This window comes from Dendropsophus ebraccatus, chromosome 2 (genome assembly GCF_027789765.1).
Source record: "Dendropsophus ebraccatus isolate aDenEbr1 chromosome 2, aDenEbr1.pat, whole genome shotgun sequence".
In the NCBI taxonomy this organism is placed as follows: domain Eukaryota; kingdom Metazoa; phylum Chordata; class Amphibia; order Anura; family Hylidae; genus Dendropsophus; species Dendropsophus ebraccatus.
The window spans coordinates 55,321,787-55,342,717 of NC_091455.1; the positions used below are offsets into that span (position 1 = coordinate 55,321,787).

Sequence of the window (20,931 nt, forward strand, 5' to 3'; positions counted from 1 at the left end):
ATCAACGACACACTATCAATTTTTTTTTATTGTTGCCTGCTACTACACAGGGTGATTATCCTTTAAATTCGAATAATATAACGATTTTTCGCGCAATACTCATCCCGTGTAATAGGGCCCTCAACTTGAGATCCCTGCCTAGTAATGATGGGACCCTCAGTAAAAGCCTGTAGTTTCTCAAGAAGTTTAAGCAGACAATGAACTTATGACTTGTTAGGGCATTAAGATTGTCTAATATGTATCGCGGTATATACACCTTAAGAGAAGTAGCGGAGGAGTTGGAGCTCCTATTCTGAAACCAGAAAGAAAAAGACACAGGGTGCACTTTAACATTAGGATGCAACTTACCCAGATGGAAGAAAAAGAGAAGATGAGGTAGGAAGGAAGAGGGGAGCATAGGAAGAACAGTGGAGTTAACTGTGCATCAGGAACCAAATATCAGCATAACAGTCTACATATTGCAAAGACAATGGAGGAAATTAAAAAAAAAAGATTCTTAGTTTTAAGTAGACATTCTACAAACCCATTAAAGTTTCAAAAGCTCAGGCTGATTATTATAATTATTATTATTACTTATTTTTAAAGGACCCTTAATTCCAGAACATTGTACTGTACATATGATAAGGGGCTAACAAACAAAAAGTAACGTAAATCGACATGAATAAAGTAAATAATAGACTGATTCATAGAGAGAGAGAGAACGGTGCCCATGATGGCGTACAATCTGCAGGGGGCCTACAACATCTGGTACCTTAGACTGTTTTGTTTTCACCACCTTTATTTTGGCTTAGATTCTGATTCTTTTTGGTGCATTTGTTTGCGTGATTATGTAAGGTAGTATTTTTAATGTGTTTGAGCCACGCCCTCTTTGTGCAAAACCACACCCACCTTTTTATTTAATTACTGCCCCAAAGTTTACATCAACAACTATACCAACATCTAGAGTCCCAAACCCTTGGCAGGGAGGAATTTCCATAACAAAAAAGAAAACAACCAGAAACCAGCATGTTATAATATGGAGAACACAGTACAGTGTGCAGTAGGCAAAGAGTATACCAGGTGAGAGTCAAGTGTGAGTCCAAATGCCAAGCCACATCACTTCAACAAGTGTAAGGAAGTCACTGAGAGGCAGAAAGTAAGTCCGTAACGTATAAGAGCATAGTAGGTAAAGGTGATAGGAACACCAACATAAATATACAGTGAGAAGTTTTGTACCCTTAACATACTATCACCATACATAACACAATCACATAAAACTTACTTAGGCTATGTTCACACAACATATATTTTCGTAAAACCACGGCTGTTGTACAACGGCCGTGATTATTACGGAAATATACGTAACATAGCCGTCTATGGGATCCCATCCGAAGCATTTACACAAAGGGGGACATGTATAAAAAAGGGGTAGATTCCTTTTTTAGGCGCAGATGGGGCAAATTGGCGTAAAGATATTCGCAAACTGTATTTTTGCGAATATTTTTTTCGCATTAGCCCCGTCTGCGCCACCTGCGGCCGCACGCTCCATAGTGTGCTGTGGGAGTTCTGATGCAGGCGTGCACGGATGCGCCCGCATCATGCGGGGCGGTATCATACGCTATGGGAGCATAGCCTTATCTTGCATCCTTGCAGATCCTACACACCCATACATGCTGATTGTTTCTTCCCTGGGTTGGGTGGGATTTTCCAACAAGACAATGCAACATGGCTAGAACTTCCTGAAATTGATTAGAAGGGCATGACCAAAACTTCCAAGTACTACCCTAGCCTTCTAATGCTCCAGATTTGAACCCAAATGAGAATCTGTGGGATCACTAAGATCATCATGTTCCCTTATTCACCCCAAGCACGCTCCAGTAGCTGCAGGATGCATTGCAGTCAGTATTGCTCCAGATATCTGTGACATCCTACCAGGAACTTATTAGCTAGGGGCCATAATAATTTGATGCCACTGTGTATCTCATTTGCAAAATGCTTGTACACTTGAAACATGTTCTCATAATTTCAAATTGTGCATCAGTTCAGACTTTTTAGTAGAGATGAGCAAACCTCGAGCGTGCGGCATGTGATTACTAGAGTCTGAAGAAGTAGGATGCAGCCCTAGGGAGTTTTTGAAAACATGGATACAGCCGATAACCTATAGCTGTATCCATGTTTTTCAAGCAGTCTTAGGGCTGCGTCCAACTTTTTCAGCCACCGGAAATCCCAAGCCACACACTCGAGGTTTGCTCATCTCTACTAAAAAGTCTTATTGTGAAAACTCCAAATATGTTTTTAAGGATAAGCTGGACATAGTAACATAATAAATAAGGTTAAAAGAAGACAAGAGTCCATCAGGTTCTACCTAGGGAAACCCTACTGTAATGATCTAGGGGAAGGCAAAAACCCCTATGAGGCAGATGACAATTGCCCCATTACAGGGAGAAAATTCCTTCCCGACTCCAATGGCGATCAGAATAATCCTTGGATCAACGTGTCACCAGAAATCTAATGTCCATAACTTGTAATATTATATTTTTCAAGAAAAGCATCCAGGCCTCCCTTGAACCTATTTGATGAATCGGCCATGACAACATCATGTGGCAGAGAGTTCCACAGTCTTACCGCTCGTACAGTAAAGAATCCCCATTTGTGCTGATGGTGAAATCTTCTTTCCTCTAGACGTAGAGGTCTTTCCTCTAAATGTATGATGGCGATAAGATGGCTTTTGCCATCCAGTAATCTAATAAATGTGACTGACAATCGCTTTTGGATATTTATGTTATTGTGTCACATGACATTTATGACATTGGTTGTCACCTAAATTTATTAGAAGCCATTTATGACTCAGCTGTAAAAACAATGGATATTCACTGGCTTCAATAAGCATCATATAATTGAGTTTCTAAACGACCAGATGACTCTGGATAAACCAGGCCACTCCTTTAAATAGGCCTTAAAATAAAACCTTAAAATAAAATTTAAAAAAAACATATATATATATATATATATATATATATATATATTTATTTATTTATTTATTTATTTTTTTTAATCTGTCTCTATCAACCAGGGAATTCACTTTATGCTCAATACCCAAGCAGAGTGGCAGAAAGAGTCAAGCATATGGTATTAGTAGACATCAGTTTTTCTCCCATATGTTATTTTCCCTGTCTAAGTGAAATTGAGACTCAGATAAGCGCTCTCTGAATCAGGGCTCATTTTCTATCTGATTTACATCATTATTTCTCTAGCTACATGAAGGCCTCCACTCCATCATATTTTATAATCCCTAATTGTGATTTACAGAATAATCTGGCTGTCAAGCTGCAGTCATTTCCTTACCACATATTGCTCTTTCCTCCTTAGATTCCTAAATGATTCCTAAATACAATACTAAAGCTCTTCAATTGTAAGTGATCTACTAATATTTACCCCTTCATATACTGTTATGAAGTATTACTTCTTACTTCCTTCATAGCTTTCCCTGGCAGGGACCTTGCTAATCTCCTTACAAAACAGAAAATGACATAAAGCACAATCTTTTATGAAGAACTGTAGAATAAAGGTTAAAGGAGTACACACTCAACACAAAGTAATTGTGAGGGAGGGAGGCTGTGATATACAATCTGGTGATGGCTGCACCTATACACACTCTGTGACACCCCCTTTACACTGTGCAAGCAGTAGTGAACTTAGATATCCCTTGAGCAAGAAATACAGAACTAGTGGTCCCAATAAAATAGTACTGAGCACTAGTTAGGAGTCTGTATGCAACACCTAATGTCCTCTTACTGCCAGCAGCCGATCACCACAGTGTGCTGGTGAAATCGTGGTAGCTGCACTGCAAGTCCCAGCCAGCATTCTGGAGTAATACAAAATAATAACGATTTAAGCCCTTACAAGGGCTGTTTGGTTGTATTGCTAGTATTCCCTGCCTACTGGAACGCTAATTCCCTCCCTACCGCTCTCCCTGACCAGCAGCAGCTCTGTCCCTAATCTCTTCTAGCATGCATGTGAGCCGAGCCTCGGCGTCCGAGATTTTTATATGGCAGGGTCATCTGATTTGGTCAACCAATCCCTGCTATCAACATGTATGGGTCCCACGTGATCGCAGGATGTACCAAAGAGTCTCCTGCATGTAGATTGGCTATGAAATTGCACCGAAACTTACAGGAAACGGATGATGAGATTTCCTCGAGTATCGCGAGATGCTCGTCCGAGTAACGAGTACCATCGAGTACCCTAATACTCGAACAAGTACCAAGCTCGGATGAGCATGTTCGCTCATCACTAGTATGGATCTATTATCATCACTTTATATTTCTACATGCACCGCACTGTACAAAATTTGGGTTTACAGTATATACTGTGAAATATTCAGGACATGCGCTCACACATGATGTGTGATTCATATTGATCTTGCAAATCCCAAACAAAGTTTCATTACCGTTTGATATAATTTCTGGGCTATGTCAGTGTTTCTACAGACCATTCCTTCATGCAGAAGAAAACTCATTTTAGGTAAGCTTCTGAGATAATAAAGGTCATTTTGACTTGGAAGATCTAAACTGGAAAACATGTCATTATTGATCGCAGAAACAACCAGCAGTTTAGAATTCAAGCACCTTATTTTAGGTCACAGTGAATTGTAGACGTGCCTGAGCCCTGAGACTGTTTTCAGCTAACTGCTGCTGGCCATTTTCTATGGCACAATATGGAATATAAACTGTTCATTCTTTGAATTGTAATATATACATATATTGTAATGTTTTCAACCTTTTTTTAAAACCTTTGCACAGTATGATATATATCATATAAATATAAATAAATAATAAATATACAAAATATAACAGTTATATATATATACACCACATGAGGCCCATTGAGGCATGGACCCCACAACACCTTGGTCTTCACTGTCTTCAATAGCATCTAAAGGGGTTTAGCAAAAAAAAAAAAAAAAAAAAGGGTCAGAGATTTGTAATTTACTTATTTACTATTTAAAAATTCCCAGTCTTCCAGTACTTATTTGCTGCTGTATGTCCTGCAGGTAGTGGTGTATTCTTTCCAGTCTGACACAATGCTCTCTGCTGCCACCACTGTCCATGTTAGGAACTGCCCAGAGAAGTCTCTCTCCAGACTGGAAAAATATCACTTACTGCAGGACATACAGCAACTAATAAGTACTGGAAGACTTGAGATTTTTTTAATAGAAGTAAATTACAAATCTCTGCCACTTTCTGGCACCAGTTGATTTAAAAGATTTATTTTTTTTTATAAAGTACCTCTTTAAGTTCTGTAGGTTGTGAAGTTCAGCCTCCATGAATGAGACTTGTTTTCCTAGCACTCTGGGTATGGGAGGCCAATTCAACACCCTGATTTCTGTGTCATGTTCCTCAAACACATTGTTTTAGCAGAGACATATTATCCTGCTGAAACTTTTCACTGTCTCTAGTAAATATCACTGCCATAAAGAGGTGTTCCTGGACCACAGGAAGGTGGGGGTGTCCCAGCCGAACATTGCCCAGAGCATCACATTGTCTCTGCACTCATGTATCCAGGTGCCATTATTTCCCGGGTAAGTGATGCACGGGCAACTGGCCATCCGTAAAATATAAAATAAAACATGATCCATCAGGCCAGGTCACCTTCTATCATTGCTCCAGGGGTCAACATGGACACTGGTCTGCAGCTACAAAGCCTCTATTGTACAATGTAGTTTCTTATCCTAGCACTTTGTGCTACAGTAGCCGTTCTTCAGGATTGCACTAGATAGCTACCCTTAAAGGGGTTATCCGGGTAACAAAAACAATATTCTAAACAACCCTCCTTCACAATATCACCCTATGTCTCATATATGTGTATAACCTATCTTGCACCTTTTCCCTGTTTTTTTTTCTCATTCTTATCCACTCTGGTTGTCAAAAATCCTCTACTCTGCGTCCACTCTGATCACGCTCAGCTCCCTCTTTCCCCCTCCATTTGAAGGCACAGGACATGTGACCTCCTCTCTGGGGGCCGGGTTAGCTGTCTGTTGACATCATCTGCATCATCTCTATACACCTGTGCTGCTTCCATAAACTTACATGTGTCCCTGAGCCTAGGTTTCTGTAATATGAAAAGTTATAGCTCTATCTCTGCTTTGTCTCTGTCTTTGTGTCTCAGCTCTGTATATTGTAAGTATTATGGATGTTTTTAGAGTCTGGATGGAACTAGAATGTTTTCATTCACAGTCAGCAAGCAGAGATCTAAACCTACACTACACCCCCTGGTAAACAGATGCCCATTATGCAGCACATAGCTTCCTCATGCACGTGTCAGCTCTGCTACATCATCAGCTAGTATGGGATACATATTGGGGTGATATGATGCAAAATCAGAGGGAAAATAAAACAGTCCTGTGTTTACTGTGCAATAGTACACAAACTGTGGTGAGTACACAAATGGATCAATCAATTAGATGCATGATAGGAAATGTAGTTTCCTATCTTGTATATTGATTGGCTTTTAGAAAAACTTGTAACTCAGGAATGGCAGCAGCTAGAAAGACGAGACAGCTCAAAATACTCAGGGGGACTTGGTGAGTAAGACCAGCTTGCACTGGTTATCTCTCCTTGACCCACATTTGGTAGGTTTCATCCACTACCAGTGCTGTGAACACCACACCTGTTCGGCTGGTTTGGAGATGTTTAGGCCCATTCATGTAGACATCACAATTTTGTGTTTGTAAAAGTCATATACTTTTTTCCCTGTCTAAACCTCCTAATACAGTGGCTGGTGAGAGAATAGCTGGTACTACTGGAGAAACACTTAGGGGGAGATTTATCAAACATGGTGTAAAGTGAAACTGGCCCAGTTGCCCCTAGCAACCAATCAGATTCCACCTTTCCTTCCTCACAGACTCTTTGGAAAATGAAAGGTGAAATCTGATTGGTTGCTAGGGGCAACTGAGCCTATGTCACTTTACACCATGTTTGCTAAATCTCCCCCTTAGTCTTTGTAAATAGTTCCAATGGCTCATATGCCTTTATGAAATCCACATACTGTGATAGGGCAAATGGAAAGGGGTTGTTGTGGTAAGACAATGACTAGGAGGCCCGTCTCCTGAACTCAGTAGTCCAGTCCTAGATCACACATAGTGCAATAGATCTAATTTCTGGCGATAAAATGTTTTATTATATGGTTTATATATTGGACAAATAGATTGTTATATAAATACAAATACATAACATGATAAAAGAATTCTCAGATTCTATGAACAAATATTACAGATCAGTTGGGGGTTTTGCACCGTACCCCTGTATACTGACACCCCAAGACGTGGCTCCAGGGCACAAACATGTAAGTTTCTGGGTGCTGGAAAACACTATAAGCTACTGAGCTCATACATCACTGTAATGACTGCTAAGCAGTGACAGACCCATCTCCAGACTTGTGAAATCCTTCTCTCCCCATGTCAGGTTTGAGTATTCTGCAGCACATTACGGGGATATATCTTATTATCACATCATAGTTTTTTTTCTGTGAGATGTGAATTTTCTTTGATCTTCTTAGTGAAGCCACACACTATATTCTTCAGCGGAAACGTCTTCCAGATGCTGAAAGCCCCACATCTTCCACTGTTCTCTGCTCATTTACTGTCACACAAAAGCAGATCGGAACGTCAGTAATACTTCAACCGAGATTATTACAAACACATTTTACGCCCATAAAAAAGGAAAGTAAATGCGGTTCGTTCTTGTCCACTTTTAAAACAGACACTTACTGTGAGTATACTATATTATATGGCGTAAAATAAAAAAAGATTTATAGCTCTATAGTTGGACACCACCACAGCAGGAAGCGAGGCATTATTCTTCTATACACATTCCCTATACACCTCTACGCAGTATGTGGTATACATATAATATGCATATTAACGTGATATACACATAGTGATCTGTGAATCCCTGGATGTCATATTTGCCTTGCAGCTTTGAATCAGATCAGGGATAAGTTATCCAGTATATGGAGTTTATATGTTCTTCTCATGTTTGTGTGGGTTTCATCCCACACTCCACAAAAATAGCGATAGGTTAACTGATTCCCTATGAAATTGGCTCTAGAGTGTATGACATATGGAAATTGGCATCTTCCCTGAGAATACAGACTGATATCATCTACTATATTCTGCTTTCAGCACTGGCACCATATATATAAAAAGGCAAATGCATCTATTTCCTTAACGCATAGGTCTATTGTTTATTTGCTATGATTATTTTATATGTGTATGTCATGAAACGTTGTCCTCTCCTATGGTGGGAGGCCAAAAAGTCACTCTGTATTAGGATATTTGGCTACAGGGTACAGGGAAGCCTAGCTACATCTGAGGCTTTCACTTCAAATTGTTAACACAAAGTTAGAAATACTTTCTTATTTTATACATAAAAAGATTTAATACATATACAAGGTATATAAGCTATATTCTTATATAGTGCCTGCAGCTGATGAGGGGGTTGTATGTATTTACCTAGTATATATTGTAGTGTCTATAGGTGCAGTGCTCTTGTACACAGTGTTCTTTCACATTACATGCACCCTATGATGACTATGCCACATGAAGCTATTTAGTGCTCCTTAGCAATAACTAACATGATAGAAAATCCCTAATGCAAACAGAACTTTTACAAAATGATGTTAACATTTAGCCTATTCAATCTATTAAAAAAATACACATCCAATTACACTTACTGCAAGACTACCAGTTTCATCAGGTCTTGGGCGCCCCCTAGAGGACAACTGTAAAGTCTATAGATCTTTGTTGTAACTTTGTGTTCCCCGTTAAGTTAAACAAATCCTAGAACTATAATATTTACTATAGAGCATAAAACAATATATATATATATATATATATATATATATATATATATATATATATATATATACTACTTGTTTAGTTTTACATATATGAGTTTTGTAAAACTTTATATATATATATATGGTAATGTGATGGTGTATATGGAGTAGTCATCAGGCAATTGATCATTTAGTAAAATGTATATGAATAGCAGGACAAGTCCCTAAATCCCAGTATGTGGTGTCTTCCACCCCCAGAAGTGCTGATGGGGATCATGACTGTGCTGGATTATAATAAGCTATGGGACACAGAGTAGAAAACGTAGCAGTTGCGTCAGATGGAGCCTACAGGCTATTGGGGGAAGCTCCCTGTAAGTAATTATAAAGTAGCCCAGCTGTGGGATTGTGCTGACAAGCCTCCAACCACAGACAAATCCCTGTAAGGAGCTGAGAGCTGGGGAGGCTACTGCTGCTCTCTCACTGGCTCACAACTACAAGAGGTGACTGCTGACAGATAGCAGCCTGGGCTACTCCTCCTCTCCATCTCTGCTTGTATCAGCCACTAGAAACCTCTTCTGCTTGCTTCTCTATAGACTTTGCTCCCAGTCTGTTTATTGCAAGAGCAGTGGATGATCCGCAAGGCTGACATGCAAGTGAGTATCATACTACTTCTAGTCTCTGAATAGTTTAGGATAGTTGTACACTATTTAGTGAAAGTGCTCATAGTACTTCTAACTATAGTGTAATATAGCCCCTACAACACTGATCTGTGTCAATATACTAGATAAAAGTTTGTGTATTGTATTATGTATTAATTATAGTCCACTTTTCTGTTACAGTCAATGGCGCTGGTTACTAGATATTACTGCTTGGTCCTGGCTATAACTATATATCTTGCTGTGGCGATTCGAGCAGACTGCAGCAAGGACTGCGCTTCTTGTGCTTATCATGTGGGACAAGCAACTGAGATCAACTCTTTGGTAAGTTCATAAAGTAATGTGCTGTATGGATACTGGTAGTGCATGGCTCAGCTCAGGTAGCAGTCCAGCACCATGGACAGCAGCATGGATCATGTCCACCTCACATAGAGTAGGGGAGACAACCCATGGTTTGTGGCATGTGGCTTGGGTATGCTATAATTTGATGATTGTGGGGTCCGCCCTCACTGACTGGTTTTTAGTGCATACTCGATAGGAGCGCAGCTGTGTAAGTTACAGCAGTGCCAAATGTGCTGTGTGGCTACTTAATTCTCAGGATTGTTGGGGGTCCCAGACGTCAGACCCCTACCAATGGTAAATCTCTTCAGATGGGGAATACCCCTTTAAGATGTTTTTGTATATGATATTTACACTCTTATGAGCCACAAAGTATTTTTCTTGTGGAAATCTCCTTCCCTGGGAGTTCTCCAGGTGACTGAAAGAATTGAAAGAGTCACATAGATGTATGTTGATGTTGAATCTGTTCAGTGTTGCAGATTGCTCTAATTTAGTTCAGATTATACAGAAACATGGTATCAGTAGTAGAGATGGGCTGAAGAGCGCAGGATGAAAGTAATGGGAAATAAGACGAGACAATTCAATTTTAAGCAAGTGACAGATTTCAAAACTTGACAGGAATACAATCAGCAAGGTCACTGTAATTCTGTGCAGCGTAGAGGGTGGAGAAGAGGGAATTGTATCTAAAGCAAGAAAATGTATGAAAGATGATGACAATCAATATTATTTACATAAATGGGACATACTTACTTACTTACATACATGCAAGCATACATGAAAGATAGATAGATAGATAGATAGATAGATAGATAGATAGATAGATAGATAGATAGATAGATAGATAGATAGATAGATAGATATTCAATCCAACCCATACTGTTTGTAACAAATACACTGTAGGGTACTAATTGAAGACATGGACTTACATTCATTAAGACTGGTTCACAATATACTTCATGTCATGACGCATTTCCGTATTTCCATGTGCAATATGATGATTAAGCAGTGGCATTATTATATATTTGTATATAACTTGTAATAGTTTCTCTTACCATTTACAATAATTCTGCACATGTATCCCTAGTGTGGAATGGGAAAGTGGATGACTGGTTAAGTGGAAACAGTTAACATTTCCAGTCTATTTCCGCCATCATTAGGTAGTGTAGTAGCAGTAGACTCTCTTGTCATATGTTAGTTTATGAATGGATGTATAGAGCAGCGATTTGTAATGAAAGTAGAAATAACATATGTATAAAATCTATATATCTATAAATTTATACTATACAACTCCAGATAGCAGGTCATGAGGGTGGGAATCAGTGGGGAAAAAAAGTATGTATGTGTTGAATTGTTACATTATAACTTTGGTCATGTACGAATGTAGCAGAGCTGAATTTGTCATTGAATTTTGACTACAAATACATCATTAAAATACAGTTAACAGATGACAAACTCGGCTCTACTACACCTTCAGTTCTTGCTCAATTGTAAGCATAACAGATAATGATGAGAAATCTTCTCTTTTATGTTAATATAAAACAATTAGAATTTCGGGATCTCTATGATTATGAAATGTATCCCTGCCCCAACCCATTCATCCGCACCTATCCCTATCCCCAGGCTGAACTTGATTGATATATATCTATGTATCTCTGTTAAATGCTTCCCATAATAGCTCTTCCTATATGTGCTCCGGGCAGGGTGCTCCGCAGCTTCCTACAGCTAATGACTGTGGATGGGCAGAGTTGCCCTGTGGCACAATCTAAATGTGTAGTCCCTGATAACAGTTCTCTTTTCCCTACATTAGGCTTAGCTGACAATGATCTGACAGAAATACAGATCAGATAGAGCTGGATGGGAGACTACTCTTGGATATATACAAAGTGTACTATTTTTTATTATTATTTTAATATATTTAAATATAATAATGTTCATCATTCATTAGCAATGAGCATGTTAAACAAACAATAGAGCCTCAGAGAACTGAACGACACATTCAGCTCTGCTACATTTGTATCACTACCTAAAAAAAAAAACATAATTGCATATTGCATAGTCTTATGGGAATCAAACATTCGTGTCCATAATGATTCTTTTCTGATGAGCCAGCATTATAATCTGCCATAATAACGCATTAGCCCCTATAATGTCCCATCATCACTGGTTTGATTCATGCACCATTGACTACTATGGCTCACATATGTTAAGCTTCTAGAACATATCATAGCTTGGACACTTTCTTTCATTGACATAATGCAGTTTCCATCCATCTGCCACATTTGTTTTGTATATGTTGTATTATATCAATATTATTAATGCATAGAAGCTATAAGAAATGTCAAGTATGTAAATAATAGAGCTATTCAGTCACTTGTATAGCAAACATAATAATAGAAGAGATTGATATAGGCAATTCATATGGGGTCTCTGATAAATCAGCCAACAGAACACACATTCACTACTTCTCCCTTCATTGGGTGGTCCATTAACAGCACTTAAGCTGTATATAAAATAACACAGTATATGCTAAATATATGCTCTATTAGCTAAAGCATAGGAAAACATTGATTATATAGGGGTACAGCTGGTATCTGGCAGATGAGATATGGACTATAAACCGAGACCCCTCCAAGTCATCTATCTTCATCTACATGTCAGAAAGTAGACTAACCCTTTAAGTGAGCAATTCCTGAAAACATATACACTGATCTTGTATCAAGTAGTGATTGTTACATCTTTACCTTTACCCTTATGTAAGATACACAGATGGTAAGAAATATTATATGTGTCTCACTTGTGAGCCATATGGCAAGTGAATTGGCTACACTGTATCATTCACCAGTAATCTACATCCAAGCACAGAGTAGCATAACTTTATGCACAAATAAGGCTATCTATCCTATAGATAGATAGATAGATAGATAGATAGATAGATAGATAGATAGATAGATTGATAGATACTGTAGATAGATGCTGCACCACTGCTTACTATACATAATGTAATTTTTTTATTTACTAATTTTGGTTTTGTGCTATCACCGTTATATTATAAAGAACATAAAGATATGTGTCTCCTCATTGCCCTGGGTTGCTGTGCTGCAACTATTTTCAAAGAACAGATGTTTCATATCCCAGAGCCATGAAAAATAACCCATTTCTATATGAGAGAAGAAAAACTATGAAACATTACATATATATATAGAGAGAGAGAGACCTAACATAATTTCTGCGAAGGCAATTATGTTATAGATGTAAATTTATAATTCTAAAATAATACAGCATCCCTCCAGCAGAGGAGGAACTAAGGTAGAGGCATGTTCCTTGGGTGCTTGATGGAGCAGATGGAGGGCATCACAGCTAGCGCCAACAGCAAGAGATAAATTACATGTTTGTTTTTTTTGTTTTTGTTTAAAAACAGCACCACCCCTACATTCATAGGTTGTGCCTGGTATTGCAGCTCATCTCCAATGGAGTAAAGCAGGGTTTTTCACATTTTCACAAAGGAAGACATCACATACTTTTTTCTATTCCTTTACAGCTCTTTGTAATAATAAAGATTCAGCAACGAGGGGGGTACTTGTTTTGGATGTAGTCTCTCATTCTGCAGTGCAAAGTCAGCCTGCCACCTAGTGGCAGTACCAAGGCAGGGCAGATATGATATGAATGTGTCTTGTCAAGCCCCATTTTCTTTAGAGCAAATGCTGACTGCATCTATTTACTGCACAGCAACATGGGGACAAATTGTAATATTATACAATACCACATTTAGTACTGGAGTTTTTCTGGAGCTTTATACCAATAATGCTACCTGTATATGTGGATAGTCCTTACTCTGGCACCTGTGATTGGTGGCATGCATAGATATACCTTACTAACACTTATACTCAACAGGAGCTCAGGGCACAGCTTAGTGATACTTACACACCTGTCACACTCATCACTATCATGGTAACTAAACGTCATCTAGATCAGTGGTTCGTAGCCTGCAGTATGCGGATCCTAAGGGGTACATTCCACAGCATCAAGAAGTACACTGTCATGAGAAAAATAATTTACATCTGCCTTTGTATTCAGAAACATTTCTTTGCTGATTGATGTGGTAGTAACGTGCAAACTTACATTCTTATGGATTAAGCCTGTCAACCCACCTAGCCCAGAAGCCTATTCTTATCCTACTCTGTTCCAGCTCTACTTGCTGCCACTGTTCTGCTGTGCAGGTCCCACTACCATCATCATCATTATCCTCATCCTCCTCACCTCTTAGGTCTATATGTATAGAGGGGTCTTTACATACAAGTGGGACTGGTCTGCGGTCCATTATTTGTAGTGGGTCTGTTCTAGGGTTTGTAATTTTTAAGGGGTCCATATATAGGAGGGTACAGTACAAGAGTGGACTGTATATGGGGGGGTCTGGTATGGGGTCTAAATAAAGAGGGGGGTCTTGCCTGTGATCTGTGTACAGGGCTGACCTATATAAAAGGGGATCAGGCCTGGATTCTATATATTTAGGATGTTTGACGTATAATCTGTATCTGCTAAAAGAGGTCACATGTGCTATTTGCTATTTGGGGGAATGTTCTAAATAAATAGGTGGGGCATACTACATGTGACATGTTTTAATGTGCCCCGTCATGGTGCAATGCTAAGTCTATCTCATATCAGTGTTTTGGTTGATCTCCCTGAGGTCAACCAGCGTCCTTTTGCATGCACTTATAAGGCATTGCTCCCACTAGTCAGAAACCTACTCCACACTGATGAGGGGCAAATACCCCGAAACAGCTGTCTGTGGATGGACACCTTGCTTGGGTGGTTTTCTTGATTGGAGACATTCCTTGGCTTGGTTGTTCCTTCCCGGAGGAAGGTCTGGCTAGTTCACTGACGTCGAGACACGTGATGGGGTCTTTGCAGTGTTCTTTTGCATATTTGATTTCCCAGGGGGCAATGTTCTAGAATACACTGACGTTGAGACATGTGATGGTGCCTCTGCAGTGTTTTGGTTGATCTACCTGAGGTCAACCAGCGTCCTTTTTTATCTCATATCAGAGACCGATGCTGCACCCCAACAAACCAATATACAAGAGGCTCAGTCTGGGTCCTAACATTCTGTCGATTATGACGGGCAAAATTGCATGCTGTTCTATTCTTCCTGTCAAAAGAGACTCCAAACATAGTCCGAGATGGTAGGATGAGTATAGTCTTACTTTGTTAATATCTATAACCAGTTACTTTCTTGGGAGTTCTCAATTTGACTGTGTTACTTGGCTTGAGATCTTTGCAAGATCTTGATGTAGGCCACCACACTTCTAACATGTAGCTGCATCCTTCACCAATATGACATACATTGTTTCTTGGCTATTTCATTACTTCCTGCTTGGTAGGAAAAGATTGACCCCGAGGGACATAGAGGAGGCTGACTGGACACGTAGGTTCTGGGAAGGGGGTGAGCACAAGCCATTCTGGTAACAGTACAGTATTTAGATACTTGGCTAAAGAAGTGAATTGAATCATTGCCCCAAGTCAAGGAAAGCCTAAATACGTCTGCTGCCTATGCACATTATATTAATGTAGATATCCTTTTTATACTGTATGAACAGAATCTGTTCTGTACAGTCACCATACTCAATGCTCTTGTATGTATTTATCCTGGAGGTAAGCTACAGACAAATCCACCATTGTTCACAGATGTGGTAAAACAATTGCTTTGACACTTCTGGATTGAAACGCAAACTGTATGCCTTCATGTGGATCAGTGCTCCAAGGAAAAAGACAAATGTGTAAAATGTAAAGGTCTGACTAGTTTGGTTCAGCTGTACCACTATCTGGGCATGGGTTTTCCAGGACTTTTTTTCTTCCAGGACTATGCTAAAGATGGGTCATCAATATTAGATGTGTGGAGTGCCAATACCCAGCACTCTGCCAGTTGTTTGCCCGAGCCACAGCACCCACATATAGAAAGTCAGAAGCAGATGGCTGCATACATTGTGTAATGGTTGTGTTCCATTACCACAGCCCAGCTCCTGGTGAATAAATGGGGGATGATCATCGGTAACCAAGCATGGTCACCAAACAATGTATGGCCAGGTGTTGGCTCCTTCACAGATCCTGAGAACACACCATCAATAAAAATAAAAAAGTCCTGGAAAACCTTTAACATATGTTAATATAGTCACAGCACCATGATAACTGATGTTACAGTGCTTATACACTATTTCATCCAATTGCCCATAGGAGTCAACAGAAGTCTGCTATTGAGATACCAACAGTACCTAAACATCGGCATATGATTTATCTATATATCCAATAATAGTGTGGTGAATAGGGATCAACTGTTTTCCAATCTGTTCCAAACAGTATTTCCTAATCTTAAATGAAATCATAAGCAAGGGGTGTAAATACCATAGGCACCTAGAAAAAGAGAAGCCAGTCAGGTTGGTCTCCTCTGTTTAATAAGTGGTGAGAACCTGTGCAAGTGTTAAAAAAGGGCAGTATGGGGAATCAACCCAAGAACCATGGAAGGGAGGTGTGGGCAAACAAGTCCTCTTATCTCAAGTGGTTAGAGGTGTGATGGCAACAATCAGCATCAGAGGGGTTGCCCATTATAATCTATGGGGTTCTATTTTCTCTGTGTATGCCGATAGTGCCTATAAGGTTGGACCTTTCAAAGCTTTTTTGTCTGGTTGAAACCTCTAATGAACCAAAAGCTCTAAATGCTCTGGATCTTTTTAAGTATTAAGGTATATTGCGATTTAAAAGTACTTTTCCCTTATGAACAGGATAGAGGATTAGGGTCATATTGCAGGGGTCTGACCACCAGGGTCCCATGATCTCGAAAACCGGGCCCAGAAAGCTTCGTTTTGAATGGGGCATATGCATTCATCGTATGTGGGGCTGAAGGTCACCGCTTTATTAAAAAAAGGAATGGATCCCTTGTCTGGCTGGTGTATATACTGTATATATATATATATATATATATATATATATATATATATATATATATTAGCAGATATACGTTATACTTATACTTAGTTTACTTATCCTTAGTATGTCAGCACTGTTATTAGCCCACGAGCAAATCCATAGTTTACGTCTCTGTTCATTCTAAGCTCTCTTGTAGAATGTAATAGCTCTGTAATGTTAATCCTAAAAGACGAATTACCGCTTCATTTCCAAAACAGGATAATTAGAGAACAGATCCGCTTCAGGCTTATTCAATTCTTCAAAAAGCATATGAAAAAGATATGTCAGAATGCATATCAGAAAGGCATATGAAAGTGGTTTATAGGACAGGAGCTCAGAGTTCAAACTTTATGAATTAATAAATCTTTCATCAAAGAAAAGTCTAACTTAGAGAAAAAAATAATAATAATACTGCAAATCCATAAAGAAAGCTTAAATGGAGCTTTTCTGTTCACTGGGATGTAAAATATTTGCTTATTCTGGGATGTGTAACAGCAATGCTGTGTTCTGGTAGGCAATGCCCCACCTGTGCACAGGTGGTATGGGGTATTGCAACTCAGTCCTATTCACTTTAAGGGTGGGTTCACACTACGGAATTCTCGCGGATAAACTCTGCGGAATTCCGCAGTATGTCCGCGCGCCTTTCCGCCGGCTCCATAGACACTGTTCTATGGGCCGGGGTATTCCGCTATCTACCGAAAGAACTGACATGTCATTTCTTTCGGCGGATAGCGGAATACACCGGCCCATAGAATAATGTCTATGGAGCCGGGGGAAAGGCGCACGGCTGTGCGCGTGGACAGCCGATGGAATTCCGCGGAGTTTATCCGCGAGAATTCCGTAGTATGAACCCATCCTAACAGAGATAATCTGCAATACTAAAATCAACCCATTGATTGATTTGGTGCTATTTATAAAAAACAGTACAACTATACAAACTCAAGAAGATCTAATAATACATTGTATAGAGCCCCATTAAAGGGGTACTCCTGAAAAGAACAAGCATTTTAATAATTTGGTGTACAGATTTGTAAATTACTTCTATTTTTTTTTTTTTTTTTTAATCAAGTGTTCCAGTACTTATAAGTTGTATGTCCTGTAGGAAGTGGTTTATTCTTTCCATTCTGACACAGTGCTCTCTGCAGCCACCTATGCATGTAACATGCACTGTCCAGAGCAGTAGCAAATCCCCATAGAAAACCTCTCTTGCTCTGGACAGTTCCTGTCACAGACAGAGGTGGCAACAGAGAGCACTGAGTCAGACTTAAGTCAGTAATTTACAAATCTATAATTTACAAAACTTTTTGACATAAAATATTCTCCAAAATATTCTTTAATAGAACATTTTAAGTCCATATAGTCTGCAATGCATTTGTTCCCCACAAACTAACCTAATACCTTTGTGAAATAGACCAAATGTAGTCACTAGTTTGGTCCACTAAAGTCTATGGCTACTCTATGGACCATGGTTATGTGGCAGTATATATCGGAAAATCTTTTTGAAGGAATCCTCCTGCATACCAGAAATGGGACTCAAAATGTGATACAATATAGTGAGTATGGTGTCCATCAAGTACAACCAAGGCAGTGGAGAAATCTAAAAGACTCTATGAAGACACAAAACCATATAACCAGCTTCTCACAAGATTGGGTTTAGTTTATATGAATCTTCAAATATGAAAAGTAAAATGACTTTTTTATATTAAACTACTTGTTCCTCTATTTCAGGCTTGCACGTTGGAATGTGAGGGAAAGCTGCCAACGGCTAAAGCATGGGGCACCTGCAAAGAGCTTCTGCAATCCGCCAAAGATGACTCTCAAGAGGCAGAGAAAGACCAGAGCATTGATAGCCATTTACTTGCCAAAAAGTATGGAGGTTTTATGAAAAGATATGGAGGCTTCATGAAAAAGAAAATGGATGAGCTGTACCACATGGAACCAGAAGAGGAATCCAATGGTGGAGAAATTCTAGCTAAGAAATATGGAGGTTTCATGAAGAAAGAGTATGATAGTGACACTTCAGACCTCCTCAGGGAGATTCTAGGCACTGGTGCCGATCCCGATTCTGGTCTCTACCGTGACAACAATAGTGAGACACCAGGAGAGATCAACAAAAGATATGGGGGCTTCATGAGAGATTACCGGAGAAGCTCAGACATGGAAGACGAAGGAAGAGAATTACAGAAGCGATACGGCGGCTTTATGAGAAGAGTAGGCAGGCCAGAATGGTGGCAAGACTACCAGAAACGATATGGAGGTTTCATGAGGCGCTTTGCAGATTCTCTTCTTCCTTCAGATGAAGACGGTGAAAGCTACTCCAAAGAAACCCCAGAGATGGACAAGAGATATGGAGGATTTATGAGGTTTTAACCCCCCCTTATCCAACTATTGAAAAAGACTGCCTCATTGACCATACTTTATTGTAATGTGTTGCCTGCACTGTACAGTTTTTTACTGTCTTAGTTAACAATGCAACTTGTAATCTGTTACACCAGGCTCTGTGTTCTTTATAACTCAACAACAGAATCAGTTTGTCTCACTTGAGTTTATACTGTAGGTATTATGCTGAGAATATTTTTGTTACTGTATTTTTCTTTTAAACAGAATACATCTACCAATGCTTACTGTATATAAATAAATTATTCATCTTATCTGCACAGTTTATGTGTTGTCTTTTTATCTCTACAGGTTATCTCAGGGTTTGACAACTAATCCTCCCCAGAAGACAACACTTCCATTTCTAGTTCTATATACAGTTTTTGATTATTTCTTTTTCCAAATCAAATTGCACCAGAAAGTTATAAAATAAATTTGTGAATTACTACTATTTAAAAATCTCAAGTTTTCCTGTACTTATCAGCTGCTGTATGCCCTAAAGGAAGCTGTGAATTCTTTCCAGTCTGAAACAGTGCTCTCTGCTGCCACCTTTGTCCAGAGGAGTAGCAAATCCTCATAGGAAAATTCTTCTGCTCTGGACAGTTCCTGTCTCAGACAGAGGAGGCAGCAGAGAGCACTGTTTCAGACTGTAGGGCATACAGCAGCTGATAAGTACTGTAAGGCTTGAGATTTTTAAATACAAATAACTCAGAAATCTGTATAACTTTCTGGTACCAGTTGATTTGAAAAAAATAACTATTCGCTAGATTACCACTTTAAAGCGACTCTGTACCCACAATCTGACCCCCCAAACCGCTTGTACCTTCTGATAGCTGCTTTTAATCCAAGATCTGTCCTGGGGTCCGTTCGGCAGGTGATGCAGTTATTGTGCTAAAAAACAACTTTTAAACTGGCAGCCCCGTGCCCAACGGTCGGGGCTTAGATTGTATATGCATTAGGCTCAGTGGCGGTCTTTGGCACCAAGCACCCCAAGCGATCGCTTGGGGCCCCCAACATCCAGGGGGGCCCCCACGCCCCGCTCTTGTGCTCAAGACCGCTGGACAGGGCCGCTGCCCCGCTCACTGCTGCCATCTGAACTGTTACTATGAGCACTCGTAATGAGCCCTCATAGTTACATGCAGCAGCACTGACAGGGCGGGAGACATTGGCTCCCTTCCTGTCAGTCACTCTTGTGGCCGCAGGAAGGGTTTTCCCTGCGGTCACAAGTGGCAGCTTTGTCCTTGTGGTGCCGGCACTCCAGTGACATCACTGGAGCATCGGCGCCAGGACAAGGGGAGTGCGGCCTCTTGTGATCGCAGGGAAAACCCTTCCTGCAGCCACAAGAGTGAAGAGAAGAGGAGAAGCCTGGACCCAGGTGAGTATAAGTGTTTGTTTTATTGTGTTATATACTATATGGGAGGGGGAGCACACATCGGGGGTCTATATAAATGGGGGGAGCACACAGGGGGGGCTATATAATAGGGGGAGCACACAGTGGGGGCTATAGACTACTGGGGCTTCACAGAGGGGTCTATATACTACTGGGGGCAGCACACAGGGGGTCTATGTACTACTTGGGACAGCAGAATGGGGTCTATATACAACTTGGAGAGCACACAGGAGGTCTATATCCAAGTGGGGGAGCACACAGGGGGGCTATATACTACTGGGGGAGCACACAGGGGTCTATATACTACTGGTGGGGCACACAGGGGGTCTATATACTACTGGGGGAACATACAGGGGGTCTATATACTATTTGTGAGGCACATAGGTGGTCTATATA

At 39.9% G+C, this 20,931-nt stretch overlaps 1 protein-coding gene across 8 annotated transcripts in view; it reads left to right on the top strand.

Annotated features, from left to right (window-relative positions):
* The window catches only part of PENK (proenkephalin), a 39,208-nt gene extending 19,791 nt beyond the window's left edge, over positions 1-19,417 (top strand). For 3 of the 8 annotated variants that reach the window (XM_069960027.1, XM_069960026.1, XM_069960028.1), the window contains 3 exons: positions 9,411-9,470; positions 9,657-9,797; positions 18,498-19,414. In XM_069960027.1, the coding sequence (XP_069816128.1) occupies positions 9,447-9,470; positions 9,657-9,797; positions 18,498-19,139 (807 nt within the window). In that variant the 5' untranslated portion in view covers positions 9,411-9,446 and the 3' untranslated portion in view covers positions 19,140-19,414. The other 5 variants (XM_069960020.1, XM_069960025.1, XM_069960024.1 and 2 more) reach the window with 5 other exon arrangements.
* The last annotated feature ends 1,514 nt before the right edge of the window (positions 19,418-20,931 follow it).